The 13407-nt window shown below is 56.9% G+C and overlaps 1 protein-coding gene across 1 annotated transcript; it reads left to right on the top strand.

Annotated features, from left to right (window-relative positions):
- Positions 1-1433: 1433 nt before the first annotated feature.
- NCLIV_044230 (putative peptidase M16 domain containing protein) lies at positions 1434-13133 on the top strand (the record flags this gene model as incomplete). Its single annotated transcript, XM_003881343.1, has 13 exons — positions 1434-2378; positions 2891-3174; positions 3473-4008; positions 4481-4663; positions 4998-6142; positions 6639-6743; positions 6965-7270; positions 7784-8038; positions 8449-8621; positions 9265-9313; positions 9705-9809; positions 10292-11148; positions 11381-13133. 13 exons carry the CDS (start codon positions 1434-1436, stop codon positions 13131-13133), a joined length of 6696 nt encoding a protein of 2231 aa, XP_003881392.1.
- Between the last annotated feature and the right edge of the window lie 274 nt (positions 13134-13407).

The following is a 13407-nucleotide window of genomic DNA, read 5'->3' as shown; positions in this document are numbered from 1 at the left end:
GGACTAAAAAGTACCTGACGAAAGGTTCTCCCCAGCCCCTTTTTCCCACCTCTCTGACTCGGGCTGTCTCCGTCAAGCTCGCCGCTCCGTCCCTCTCTCGGGCATCGCTGCCAAACGTGCCTCGGCGGACGGAACTTTCCGGAGACGTGTTCTGGCTGTCCAGTGGCAAACGCCCACAGCTGTGCGAGTACACACCACCAAACTTGGGAGCTCCCACGGGCCTTGTGAAAACAGAAGGTACAAAAATATTGACTCTCAACGAGGACACCAATATTGTGAGTGCTATCGCATGCCTGTGTGTCACTTTCGCGCGCGCTCGCCATGCCAGGGCCCAACTCGACGACTCCTGGGCTGCTTTTCAGCACCTTCGCGAGGAGGGTGAAGCGCCGCGCAACCAGAGATTTCCTTCCCTACAAAAGGTTGTCAACGGTTTGCCTCTCTTTATACGGGGAGTAGAGACACAGTGCGTAGGCTGCTTTGCCGTCTCCCCACCTGGTTAGGCAACGTGCTGCGAACCTGTTCAGACAGAGCAGCCTAGAGCGAGCGCCAACCTCGATGCACCCTGTTAACATGCTGGTGAATGCGGCGTGTGCCTCGTCGCTGGAGGTGCGCGCACAAGAAGCCAGACGGGAGACTGGCTAGCTGCCTGTGCGGTGTACGTACACTCGGCCGCGTGCGTCGATTGCGTCGATTGTGGCGCAAGAGCGATTTGTTTGGAAGATTTTGAAAGGCGAATCAGGGAGGTCGGTTTCGGGTATTTTCGCTGAGAAAAGCAAAGGGACGCGTCGCGTTTCGTCTCCAGAAAAGCGGAAGAGCGCCGGCCACCTGGGCTACGAAAACGGAAGAGAGGCGCAACTGGCGGGGGCCCGAGGCTCGAACTTCCCCCCGTACTCCCAAAGAAAGAGGGGATTTCCCCGTTCTTTTTCGTCTCATGCTGCATGTTCATGCTTTTTCCATCTGCCAGAAACCCCCTATGTGAGAGAATTTCGGGCGTTCCGTTCCCTTCTTGTCGCCGGGGTGCCGCCGGCCGGGGCCTGGGTTTTCTTCGGTCTAAGAACAGATAAAAAATTTAAAATCTACCCACTTTTTGTCGTTCGTCTCTTCCCGTCGTTGTGTCAAGGCACTTGAGTCTGATGATTCCCTCCGTCGCAAATGTGAGTCTTCCCCCGGCCGTTTCTTGCTTCTCTTCCGGCTAGACAAAACGAGGTATCGAGGCCGTCCGGCCATGTCCGTAGTGTTGGTCTGCTCTCTTTTCGTTCATCATCGCCGTAGTCTTCCCCCGCGCAAAACCGCGTACCTGTCTCAACCTTTCAATCCTACATCTGCATTGTTAGATTTACGTATGCATCTTCACTAAGAAGGAACGGCGCCTCACCGGCGGCCTTTGCCCTGTCTTCCGTATCGTTTTGTCGCCTCCCAAACCCTCCAGCAAGATGAAGGCTCCCAGCCGGTCTTCTCTTCCCCTCCTCTTTCTCCTTTCTTTCCTTCCCTTCACCTCCCTTTTCTCCGAGGCTATCTCCCGAGCGTCTGCGTCGCATACACTCCGTGACTCAGCGGCGCATGCGTTGCACGCCGACAACGACCTGGCGCGGTCGTTCCTTTCCAGATCCGAAGAGCGCAGCCCAGACGCCCGTTCGTCTCTGGAGGAAGAGGCTGACGCTGTCGAAAACGCGTCCTCTCATCTCCCCGACCTCGAAGACGCGCTTCAGCAGGAGCTCGAGAGCGCCTCTTCGTCGCCAGAAACTGTCCCTCTCTCCTCGTCGGAGGGCGCCTCCGATCCCTCGCCATCGTCTTTCGTCTCTTCGTCGCCAACGTCGCGGGCTTCCGCCGCCTCTGCGTCTTCCCGCGAAGCTCCAGACTCTCTCCCGACGCTGGCTGAGGTCCACGCCAGCCTGGCATCGCGCATTGCGCAGGAGCGTTCGTCCCGTCGCCTCTCCGATGCGGAACATGGCGAAGACGCGAATGACGAGAATGGCGACCGAAAGCACGTGCGCAAACCGCCGAGGGACAAGAGCGCGTACTCGGTCTTCTCCGTGCCTTCTCTGCGTCTCGAGGGTGTGGCGATCGCAGACAAAGAAGAGGCAACCGCGTCCTTTGCAATTTCCGTGGGTTGTGGGTTCTTCCACGACCCTCCGGCCATCCCCGGAATCGCTCATCAGCTGGAGCATTTGATTTTCCTAGGCGCCGAAGGAGAAACGAACGCGACGTCCTGGGACGAATTCGTCAGTGCGCGCGGGGGCACGCACAACGCGCACACCACGGCGGAGTTGACCACCTTCTTCGTCGCAGCCCCGACGGACACTCTCCCCGAACTCCTCGACAGATTCCTTCAACACCTCTTCCGTCCTCTCCTCGCTGCTGACCAGTTCGCCTCCGAAGTAAGACCCGATCCACAGGCTGCCTACACGCAGATACGAGAAAGGACATCATCTGAATGCCTATACACCTCCTACGCGTGCATAAAGAGTTCCGGTGGTACAGGTGTAATTACGTATGGTTGGTATAGATAGGATCGACTGTTCGGTGAGTGTTTTTCCCCACAAAACAAAACAACGCTCCCGGTGGTGTGAAGGTGATACTTCCGTCCTGCAGTTGCCCGTCACCCGTGAGGCATTGGCGACGCCCGTATTGGAAGTCCGTGGGCGAGAGAAGGAAAACACGAGACGCCGGAAGCTGGAACGGCAGCTCCTGTGCCCCTGCTTGCCACATCGGTGTGACTTGGGCGGCGATGAGGCGTTTAGTGTTCCCCTTTCATTTGAGGCCGGTGGGTTGCGCGCGAGAAACGGAAGATCGTGCGTGCTTGACGCCCCCTTTTTTTGAGTCTGCGATGAAAGGGAGAAGGAAGGCGAGCGCGCTACGAGATGCATGTGGCGCGTGCATGTTTTTCTAGGTGATGGCAGTGCAATTCGAGCACGAGAAAAATCAACCGGACATCGCAAGAGTGCTCCTCGAACTGGCGATGGCTGCGACGCCAGCGGTTGGTTCCCCAACCTCGACTTCTCGCGAGGATCTGCCCCCGTCTTTTTACCGCCCTGAAGTCGCGCAGAAGTTCGGAACTGGCGACTACGAGACTCTCTGCCAAGCACCTATCGAGCAAGGCTTGGATGTGCTCAAGGCTCTGAGGGCATTCCACAGGAAATGCTACAGACCCGAAAACATGACCATCGCTGTGCGGTGAGGCTTCAGGGACAAGACGCAAGCGAAACCAACGAGCAGAAAGGAGGGAAGCGTAAATGGAAGGAGAAAAAGAACAAGACATCGGGCTGATAGACAAAAACCAAGCCGGGAGGCTGAGGCGGGTTTGTGGGCTTTGGCGGCGGCAAGAGAGACGTTTTCGAAAGGCGGCAGATGCAAGAGACTCCCTCTAACAGCCGATCTAGGAGAATGAAGAGATTTTTTATTCCACTTCATGTGTGCCTGCATGTCACTTCTTTGCGCTCCGTGTGCGTCGTTTAAACCCGCGTTCTCTCAGCATGGGGCGCCGATCCGTCCCCGTCGTCATCGAAGGCTCTTTCGACTCCGCAGGGCGGCCGCGCCCCATCCCCGCCGAGGTTCAAGCTGAGGCAGAGCGACAGGCAGAAAAATACTCCGTCTATACGCCGAAGGAGATTGGAGAGGTAGTCGCTCGGATTTTGACAAAGTATTTCCCGCCCACTGAGGAAGCAGAATCGGACGCGCACCGTGCTGACAACGAAGACGCGGGTGCGTCGCCTTCGGACCCGCCGTCGGCGTCACTGACGCCAAGGCCACACAAGGCGTCTTCTTCTGCGTCTTCAGCTTCGCGATCTGGAGCGAAGGCGAAAGCCAGTACAACTGCTGACGCAAAGAGGAGAAAGGCGGTTTTGAAGACCGTTCGTCTGCATGCAGAGGAAAAGGAGAAAACAGGCGCGCAGGACGCCGCTTCATTCCTTGAAGTGACACCAGAGGAGCACGCGTCGACGCTTGAAGACGATACAGAGCTCGCGGAGGAGGATTCCATTCAGGCAGACGCAACTTCCAGCACCTCAAGTAAATGAATCACTCGAATCTAGCATCAAACAATCATATAAATATATATATATATATAATTGCTTGTGTCGGTGTATCATGAACACTCGTACGAATCGTACAGCCTTTCATCGATCTACAAGTCGATATACTAGCGACATGGTGACGGAACGTATGTGCGTGTATGCGTGCACGCGTATGTGCACCTGTACAGACACGTTCGTGTATATAGATGTATATCTCTGTATGTGTATATATGGTGATATATATATATATATATGTATATATCACGTGTTGAGGCCTGTATGGGTGTATTCTTGTGGAGGTGTCGAGATGTAGGTCGCGCCATGAGGCAGGCGGATGGCTAGGAGTGGTGCGTTTTCGACGCGGTTGCGGAACCCGCCTGTCGGGAGCTATGTCGTCAGGTGTCTGGCTCTCTCGTTGTTTTCTCTTTTTCATTGTTTTCTCTGTGCTGTCCTTTGTTTTGCGACAGCCGGTAAAGTCTACCGCGTCTTCCGTCAGCATGGCTGGGGAAAGCGTCTTTTGCTTGTCTGGGAGAGAAGAACAAGCTGGGCAGTTCGAGGCTTCGACGAAGAGTTTCAGCCCACCGCACTCCTTGAGTATCTGCTGGAGTATCCAGGCGAAACCGCTCTTTTAAACCGTCTCAAGGTCCAAGGTACGCCGTGCCTTCGAGAGGCAAATGTCTATAGACAAATTTTTCCCCCCACACTATTTCTGGTGTCCAACTCGTGTCATTTGGCGGAAGCGGCTGTTCGAGTGTACGGCCAGGCAAAACACGGGTTCGGTCGAACGAGAGCCGCCCTTGCGTGGGGACCAGAGTCCCCGAGCCATGAACGGCGTCATCCTTCGATTCCCTTGTTCATTTCTGCATGCCTCCTTCTTTCGTCGTTTCTTCACGTGTTTCATCTCGTATCCTTCCCACCTTTTCTCCTGTCGTCACCCTCGTTTTTGCTAATTGGTCTTCACGCATTGGGTCTCCTTGTTTCTAGGGTTGATTGCCGACGGCGAGTACGTGGACTACACGACGAGTCAGAAGGCGTTTATCGGTTTGCTGTTCGAGTTGACGGACGAGGGCGAGAAGAACCACGAGCAGGTGATTGCCGCGACGCTGGCTTACGCCGACACACTCCGGACGTCTGTGGACGACGCGTACATCCTCGATTTCTTTGAGGAGTTTGCAGGGGTGGCGAACCGGTCCTGGACCTACAAAGACCCGGAAGATGCAGTGAGCGCAGTGATCGGCGCAGCCGAGAAACTGGCTGTGTTTCCGCAGCGTCCAGACCTCGTGGTTGCAGGTGGCGAGTACGTGGCCTTGCCTGAAGATCGGTCCGTTCTCGTCCGAGTGTTGCGGGAAGAGCTGCAGAGCTTCGACTCCTCGCGCGCGTCTGCCTTCGTCATCCTTCCCGAAGGCCGCGCACGCGACGCCGGACAAGACGTGCATGTGTTTGCGCCCTACGCCGTCCAGTACACCGTCACGGAGCTCCCGGCTCCGGAGGTTGCGAGGCAAGTGGGAGCGAAGATCGGCAGATCAGCCGCGGAAAAGCTGGAGGCTGTGCGCGAGGCGGCGGAGTCAGTGCAGCTGCGTACCCAGTCCCTGGTTTCCGTTCAAGAGACTGTCTTCTCGCTGCCTCCGGTTCTGAGTTGCAAGCTGGCTGCGGAGGTGAAGCTCCAGCGGCGTCCCGTGCCGGATGTCTGTCAGTCCCTGTCGCCGATTCAGTTTCCCATCCAAGCGGAGAGGAACGAAGGGGAGGGCGCGGCAAAGCGAGCGGGCTTTTCGACGGGTGCAAGAGCGGGTGTTCGCGACGCGGATGCAGAGGACGATGATAACGAACAAAAGAAACTGGAAGCCTCCGGACCGCCCTGTGTGTTGGTGACGGAGGAGAGCTTCTCGGTCTTCTGGAAGAACGCCGAGCCTTTCAACAAGCCTGTCGTCAGGGCGTACTTCAAACTGCGGATCTCGGCGGAAGACGCGACAGGCAAAAACACCCTGTACGGAAAAATCTTCACGACGATCGCAGGCGAACGCGCGCGCACCGCTCTCGCCACCTTCGAAGGATGCGGCGTGGACCTTCTCATGTCCTTCACAAACGGCGCCCTCGTTCTGGAGATACAGGCAAGGAAAGAGACGTTTCGAGTGTCCATGGAAACTTTATAGTTTCACAAACAACCGCTGTTATTTAACGTTCAAACTGTATCCGGTTGGGGATTTAGACAGTGAGTGTAAGGTCGGCGATTTAAAAGGGGCTATATGGGGTGGCGAGATTGGAGTTACGGCTGGAGCTGACTGCGGAGACTCCTGGAAGCGTGTGCATGCGGGGACCGCTCAGCGTTCCGCGTTCTTGCCGAGAACACATAACGCCCTCCCACAAATCGATTCCCGTAGGGTTTTCACGAAACGATTTGCATGCATATGAATTTATCAGTTTTTACACGCATGCACATGCATGCGTTTTTCACGTTTGGACGTGCGTCTGTGATTGCGGATATGCAGTTGAGCTTTTTGCGTACTGTTACAGCTCCGTATATGAGTAGCGGTCGTTTTTCGTCGGCAACTGCCTTGCGTCGACACGCGGGTTCGATTGAGTGTGTTGTAAAATGGGTGCTGCATTTTGCTGCATTTCTCTTCGCAGGCCTTCTCGGAACTCTTCGCGTCGGTCTTGCAGCAGCTGATCGCCGTGTTGAAGGAGACACGAGAAAGCGTGAAAGAGGCGGACTTCACCAAGGTTTTCAATACGGTGGGTCCGCGGGTTGGGTTCTGGTTCTCAGCCGCTCTTGCTGTTCTCGTGGTCAAGGTTTCTTCTTTTGGTCTTGGTCTCTTCTCTCGTTTTTGTCTCTTTTGGGTGCTTTTTCGTTCGCCTTCGTCGCTGGTCCTTGCATCTTGTCTGCACGCAAAGACACCCCCTTGTTGATTCACGCTGCCTTGTCGCCGCCGCTGCCTTTTGTCTCCTCTTTCCAGCTGGAACTGCAACTCTCCGACTTCTCCGCCGTCACCCCATTCGAAATGGCGATGGATGTCGCCCTCAGCGTCATCCGCCGAAACCGGTTCTCTCAGTTGGACTTGCGGCGTGCCGCGACAGAGTCCTCTTCCGCGTCGCAGTTCGAGGAGTTCCAGAACTTTGTTCGAAACGCCTTGACGAGAAACGCTCTGGATGTCTTCATCATGGGCGACATCGACTACGATGCCGCGCGGGAACTTGCGGAGGAATTCCGAGCTGCCTTGTCCGAGCAGCCGCTGCCCTTCGCCCAGAGCGCAGGCAACGAGGTGCGCTGTCCCAGCGGAGAAGGTGCACGGGACGAACAGCAAAGGCCGGGGGAAACAGCGCAAGAGAGGAAACGAGCGGGGAGGCAGAGAGACGCTCTGGGGCGAGGAAGAAAGAGGGAAGGACGGGGAAAACAAACGAGACAAACGAGGCGGAAGGGGGACGGGAAGCAACATGAAGAAACAACGAGCGAGAGACAGAGAGGGAAGGGCCAAAGGAGACAGCGACACGGGGAGGGAAGTATGCCTTCTGGCGACGTCTGTTCGGGACGTGTCGGCGACATGTCCGTTTTTCAAGAGAGGTGCCAAGGAGGCGAAACGTTTCTTGTCCTACGTCTCTGCTTTGAGTTTCTTGTCCTACGTCTCTGCTTTGAGTGTGTCGAGATGCGTCTGTGTAGACTGTGAAAGTTCCAGTTTGCGAAGAGCGTTTGCGACGAGGCGGCCATCATCCTGGCTGTGTCTCTATGGTGTGTATATGCATGTATGCGCGTCTGCCTTGCGTGTGTTTTCTCTCAGATCTTGAATGTCGCGGAGGACATTGAGATTCGGTTTCCGAACCCTATTCCAGAAGACGCAACGAACGCGTACGTGTCTCTCTACGTGACACATCCGCCACCGGACATGATGGAAATGGTCATTTATTCCCTGATTGGAGAAGTGATAAGTTCGCCTTTCTTCGACACCATCCGCACGCACTGGATGGACGGCTATGTCGCCGCAGCAGCTGTCCGCGAAGTCCCCCCAGCGATGACCCTCGCCACGATCGTCCAAGTGAGAAGGGAAGAAATGGGGAGGCTCAAGATCAGAAAAAAAGATAACAGGGCGAGGCAGAGCGGAACAAACAACGGGGAAATGAGAGCGAAACGCCAAGCAGACAAGTTTATTTCTCCGTTGCTAGGATGGGACTCCCCTCACACACACACATACACGCACACATACACCGGTCCCTTGGAGAGTCGCACACGCTTCGTGCACCCCCCCATTGCCGTGCTTCGCTCGGGGGCGCGTTCAAGTTTTCGACGCAACCGCGAACCCGTACCCCACTGAAAGAGGACGAAGCCGCGAGGAACGCATGCAAAAGCTCTTTTGTGTAAATGGGTCGCGGGTTTCGTCGCTTTTTTCAGAGCGTTTCGTGATGGCGCTGGGGTGCTCTGAGGTGCGTCTCTGCTTCTCGTCTTCAGGGCTCGAAACGGAAACCCGATGAACTCGAGAGGCACGTATGTGCCTTCTTAGCCGAGATGCAAGACAACATCGGAACTTCCATGACCACCGAAACTTTCCTGGAGCGTCTCCGCTGGCTCAGCAGCAGCAAGTTCCACAGAAGTGCCACGAGCTTCAGCGACTACTTTGGCGAGTAAGACAGCGAGAGAGACTTCCCAGCCGTTCTTTCCGAGGCGCCCCCATGCATTATCTTCACGTCATAAACACACAGGCGCGTTTGCATATGCATATATACGTATACGTAGATATACACATATACGTAGATATACATATATATATATATATACGTATATATATATATATATGTAGAACCCGTAAACTCTAGATCTATTTGTACCTTTTGCGTACTAGATCTGTTCAACACAGTGAAAGACTGCAGTCCAGTGAAAAAGAATAGGTATGTAAATGCAGAGGGTCTTGCCTCTCTTTTCTTCGTGGACGCGCGACCGAGCCAGTCTGACTGGCGGTTGAGACTACGTTTCTTGTAGGGGTCTTGAGATCGAACTCTAGAATGAGGCATGTGGTTTCCTTTTCCGCAAGACAGAGTCTCCAGCAGGCGTACGGTTCCCTAGTTTCGAATGAGGAAGACGTTGGAACGACGCATGTTATGCAAACACATGCGGTGGTCTATCTCCAACTTGCGGCTGTTCGTTTTCGACTCGTCGACACGCTTGCCAGCATTTCTGTTGGGATTCGCGCTCTAGGGGATTCCCTCCTCTTCTTTGTGGCGAACCCTTTTCCTAACAGCTGTCTTGGTGTCCGTCTGTTCTCTTCAGGGTGACATCCCAAATTGCTTCGCGCAACTTCTGCTTCATTCGAGAGCAGGTAAAGGAGGTTTTTTCCCATTTTTCCAGTTGCCATCGCCTTGTGTTTCACTTCGGACCGTCTGATGTCAGCTTCTCTGTCGCTCCTTCGGTGTGCGTCTCAATGCGTCTGTGTATTCTTCTTAGAAAAGAGAGACGAAAAAGAGTGACGCGCCTGTCTGCCTCCCGAGAGTGAGGGGAAACAACTCCCCTGCGCACAGCCCGTAACGCGATGGCAATTGCCAGAATCGCACATCCGTAGAACGGGCACGCACCCCTGTATATTAAATATATATATATGTTATTTTGTGTGTCCATCTGTTTGAAAATGTCTCGTCCTATGTGTTTATATATATGGGGGCGTCACTGTGCTTTCACGTTTTGTTTCCTTTTGTTTCCGGTTTGGCATTCAGCTCGCGAGGTTGGCTACGGAGCAGTTCCTCAACTGTCCCGCGATTCTCAAGCACTACATGAATGCGTTGGTCGACCGCGCGAACCGAAAACGCATCGCCGTCAAGGTACGAAAATGTTTCGTTTGTCTCTCTGACTGCCGGTCCGGGCCCCTTTAGCTGGAGCGACGGGGCGACCATCACTTTGAAAAGATTTGCAGTGTCGCTATTTGTCTTTTAAAATATGTCCGCAGCTGTATCCTGTATGCGAATGTCCATACGTCTACATGTGTATATATATATATATATATCTGTCTAAGCAGATGAGACAGAAACGTCGAGGGACATTTGTTTACGTTGCAGCAATGCTTTTATGAATTAACTCTTTCTAGTTCTCTGTCGCTGTCTCTCAGTCTCGCACCGTTGTGTAGTCTCTTGAGGTCCTCTGGCGAATGCCGCAGAAAGCGTCGGAGTCTCCCCTCCTGGAACTCTTACTGTCTTTCTCGTTGCAACGTCTGTCTCTGCTTTCTTTGTCCGTGGTTTTCCCGCCCCTGCTGCTCCCACCGATTCGCGGATATGTCTGTTTGGTTCCTCGTTTCCTCTGCATGCAGATTGAAGGCAACACGCCGAGCGCGGAGGCTGCCTCTGGATCCACGAGGGCGACAGAGAACCAGCCGCTGTCTTCTGCGGCCTTGCCTAGTCGCTGTTCCCTTCCCAGTCTGTCTTCGTCCGCCTCGGCTTCGGCCGAGGTACGTCAGTCGCCTTCTCTGTCTACGCTGACGCCGGCGGTTGTGCCGCGGGCTGTCGCTAAGCACGACGGCCGCTCTCAAAGGGAAACGGAGACTTCGGAATCTTCTTCCTCGTCCGCGAATGTCAAGGGGCAAGCAAAGACGGGGGATCAGACCAGGACATCGAGTGCGTCGTCGTTAGGTTCGTCGCACAAGGACGGCGCAGAAGCCGAGCACCTGGCGGGACGGGTCGTGTCTCTCCTGGGAGTTGGGGAAGAGTCGAGGGGAGCGAAGGCTCCTGTGAACGAGCGCCGGAGCTACGGCAGTCTTCTTGGGTCTCACAATGTGTTCAAAAGCAACCGAATCAAGACGGATTTCGCATCCCCCATCTTCACCCTCGGCGACGACGAAGAGGCGCTCTCCCTGATTCAGGTCGACGCACGCATTTCGACTCAGAGTGAGCACGCGAAGCCCGTACTCGGCAGCCGAAAAGCGGAAGGACACTCGCAGGCGCCCAGTGCAGCTGTCGCGGAGCCTTCCGCGTCGAAGAATCGAAAGGGAAGATCCCAGGAACCCACGGAGACACCTGGACTGGAAATCACGGAAATCGTGTCCGATGTCGAAGGCCAGGCGGAAGAAGGCGACGTCCCTATCGAGTTCTTGCCTCTCGCCAAGCAAATCATGCCCCACATCCTCGAGCGATGCGAAGAAGACCAAAAGGCTGCAGCGGATGGGAAGAGGTAAGACATGCGCGGAGGCAACACGACGAAAAACGAAATATCATTACGGCCAGTTTTGAGCCTCCTTCGCAGAGGCGATGTGTAGAGACAGAGAGATGAAGTGGGGCTGTTTTCTCGACGGGAACATGTCGCGCAGGTGCGAAGGTTTGCTTCCGATTCGAATCCTCGAATGTGCGTTTCAAGTGTTAGATGTTGTCTGGAATCTCTTCTCACCCCGTTCCGTGTTCTTTAGGATTGTCGTCGACAATTTTTTCACGGATCCGGATGAGGCGCGTCGCGTCATTCTGGAGAAGCTCGGCGCAAAGCTGAATTCGTCGGGGTCTGCGCCGCCCACTGCGGCTGCGGCCTCTCCACTCTGGCTGAGTTACACCCGCGCTGAGTCGTGCAGCATTCGCACGAGCACCATCGCGAAGGCAGAAGAAGTATGCGGTTCCATCCGCGAAGCCGAGATGGACGCCGTGCCGCTTGTCTCTCCGGAGCAGCCGAGTGTCGGTCAGCCGAGCATCCCGCCCACCCTCGCAGCGGTCCCTCCCACCAGCGAGGAGGCGCCGCCGTCTGCGGCGGCAGCTGGAGCCGCCGGCGCGGCGCAGGAACCTGATCAGGCGGCGCGCGCGGCCGATCTCGAGGACGCCTCCGCGGCTGAGACGGAGGAACTCCGCCTTCGCCAGAGCGCCAAGCAGCGACGCCTGGAGCAGGAAAAGTCGCTCCTCGAAGCCCGGCTCACGCGCCTGGAATTGCAGACCATCGCGCAGCGTGCGCAGCTCCTGAAGCAGCGCCTGGACGCGATGAAGCAGTACGGCACTCGGCCCACGACGATCTTCAACACCTGGTTGGCGCCGCAGCGCAGGGGCATCCGGGACGTGGGAGGCGGCAAAGGCGCGAGCTCCGGGGCCTTTCCGGTCGCCGCAGTGTCTGCGCTCGGCGCCACGACCCACGGGCTGCCGTCGCCTCAGGGCGTGCAGGGCCGCCTGCGCTCGCCCTCTTCGCTCCACCACGCGGCCGATCCGCTGGCGTTCAAGAGAACCCTCGACACCCTGCGATGGAGAGAACAGGCGCTCCTCCAACGGCAAGCTGAGCTGAGGAACCAACTCCGCGCAGAGCCCCCGTCAAATGCAAGCACTCCTGCCTCAACTGTTCCCAGCTGGGGCGCTGCGCCGGGCCAGGCCATCCGACCCGTCGAGTACGTGGCGGCGCCGGCCGTGGCTTCTGTCCCTTCGTCGCCTTACCTCGGCTCGTCTTCGCGCACCATAGCGGCAAATCAGGCCATCTCTGTGCCCGCAACGACCGCCCCCAACGCGCCGCCCGCCGTCGCGGCGTCTCCCGTTGCCGCGTCGCCCGCCGTCGCGGCGTCTCCCGTTGCGGCTTCTCCGGTTGCTGTTGCCGCAGTTCCGCAGATTCCCGAGCAGGTTCCTGGACTCGGCGTAGGTGTCGCCGCACCAGGCCTGTCGAGTGTCAGCGGCGTCTCTGCAGCGCCAAGTCCCGCGCTGGCTGCTCCGGTGTCTGCGGCTGCTCCGGTGCCTGCGGCTGCTCCGGTGCCTGCGGCTGCTCCGGTGTCTGCGGCTGCTCCGGTGCCTGCGGCTGCTCCGGTGTCTGCGGCTGCTCCGGTGTCTGCGGCTGCTCCGGTGTCTGCGGCTGCGCCGGTGTCTGCGGCTGCTCCGGTGTCTGCGCCAAGTCCCGCGCTGGCTGCTCCGGTGTCTGCGGCTGCTCCTCTCGCGCTGTCTCCGGCGTTTCAGGCTGGCCTTGCCGCGACTGCACCGGCAGGCGGTGAGCTGTCGGAGTCGCCCCTTGTGCAGGCGACTGTGTCGGGAGTGCCTCGTGTGGTCGCTGCGGCGGCGAACTTCCAAGCGCCTGCTGCTCAGCCTGCAGTTGCCTCTCAGCCTCCGTCCCCGCAGGCCGTCTCTCCCGGCGCGCCGGCACCAGTGGCTGCTGGGGCGTCGGCGACCCCGGCCGTCATACAGCCGACCGCTCCGGTGGCTGCGGCATGACGTGTGGGTCCGGCAGAGTGAGAAGAAAGGGTGAAGCAGAGGAAGAAGGCAACGGAGCGAATGCAGAAAAGGAAGTGGGCGGAACATTTGGAACTTGGTTCTCTAGTTCGCGCCGGGTCCTCGTGCAGCAAATGCAAAAGGCTCGGAATCGAATGCAGCAAGAAAGTCTGTTTTTGCAAAGTGGTGGTTGGTCATTCGTCCGGCTAGGTGTGTATCTCGGTACCTGGAGAGATTTCCGTAGCAGGGCTAAAGCGCCACGCAGCTCTGTTTCGGG

The sequence above is a fragment of the Neospora caninum genome, chromosome IX (assembly GCF_000208865.1).
Source record: "Neospora caninum Liverpool complete genome, chromosome IX".
Classification (NCBI taxonomy): Eukaryota; Apicomplexa; class Conoidasida; order Eucoccidiorida; family Sarcocystidae; genus Neospora; species Neospora caninum.
This window is presented reverse-complemented; position numbering and strand designations above follow the sequence as displayed.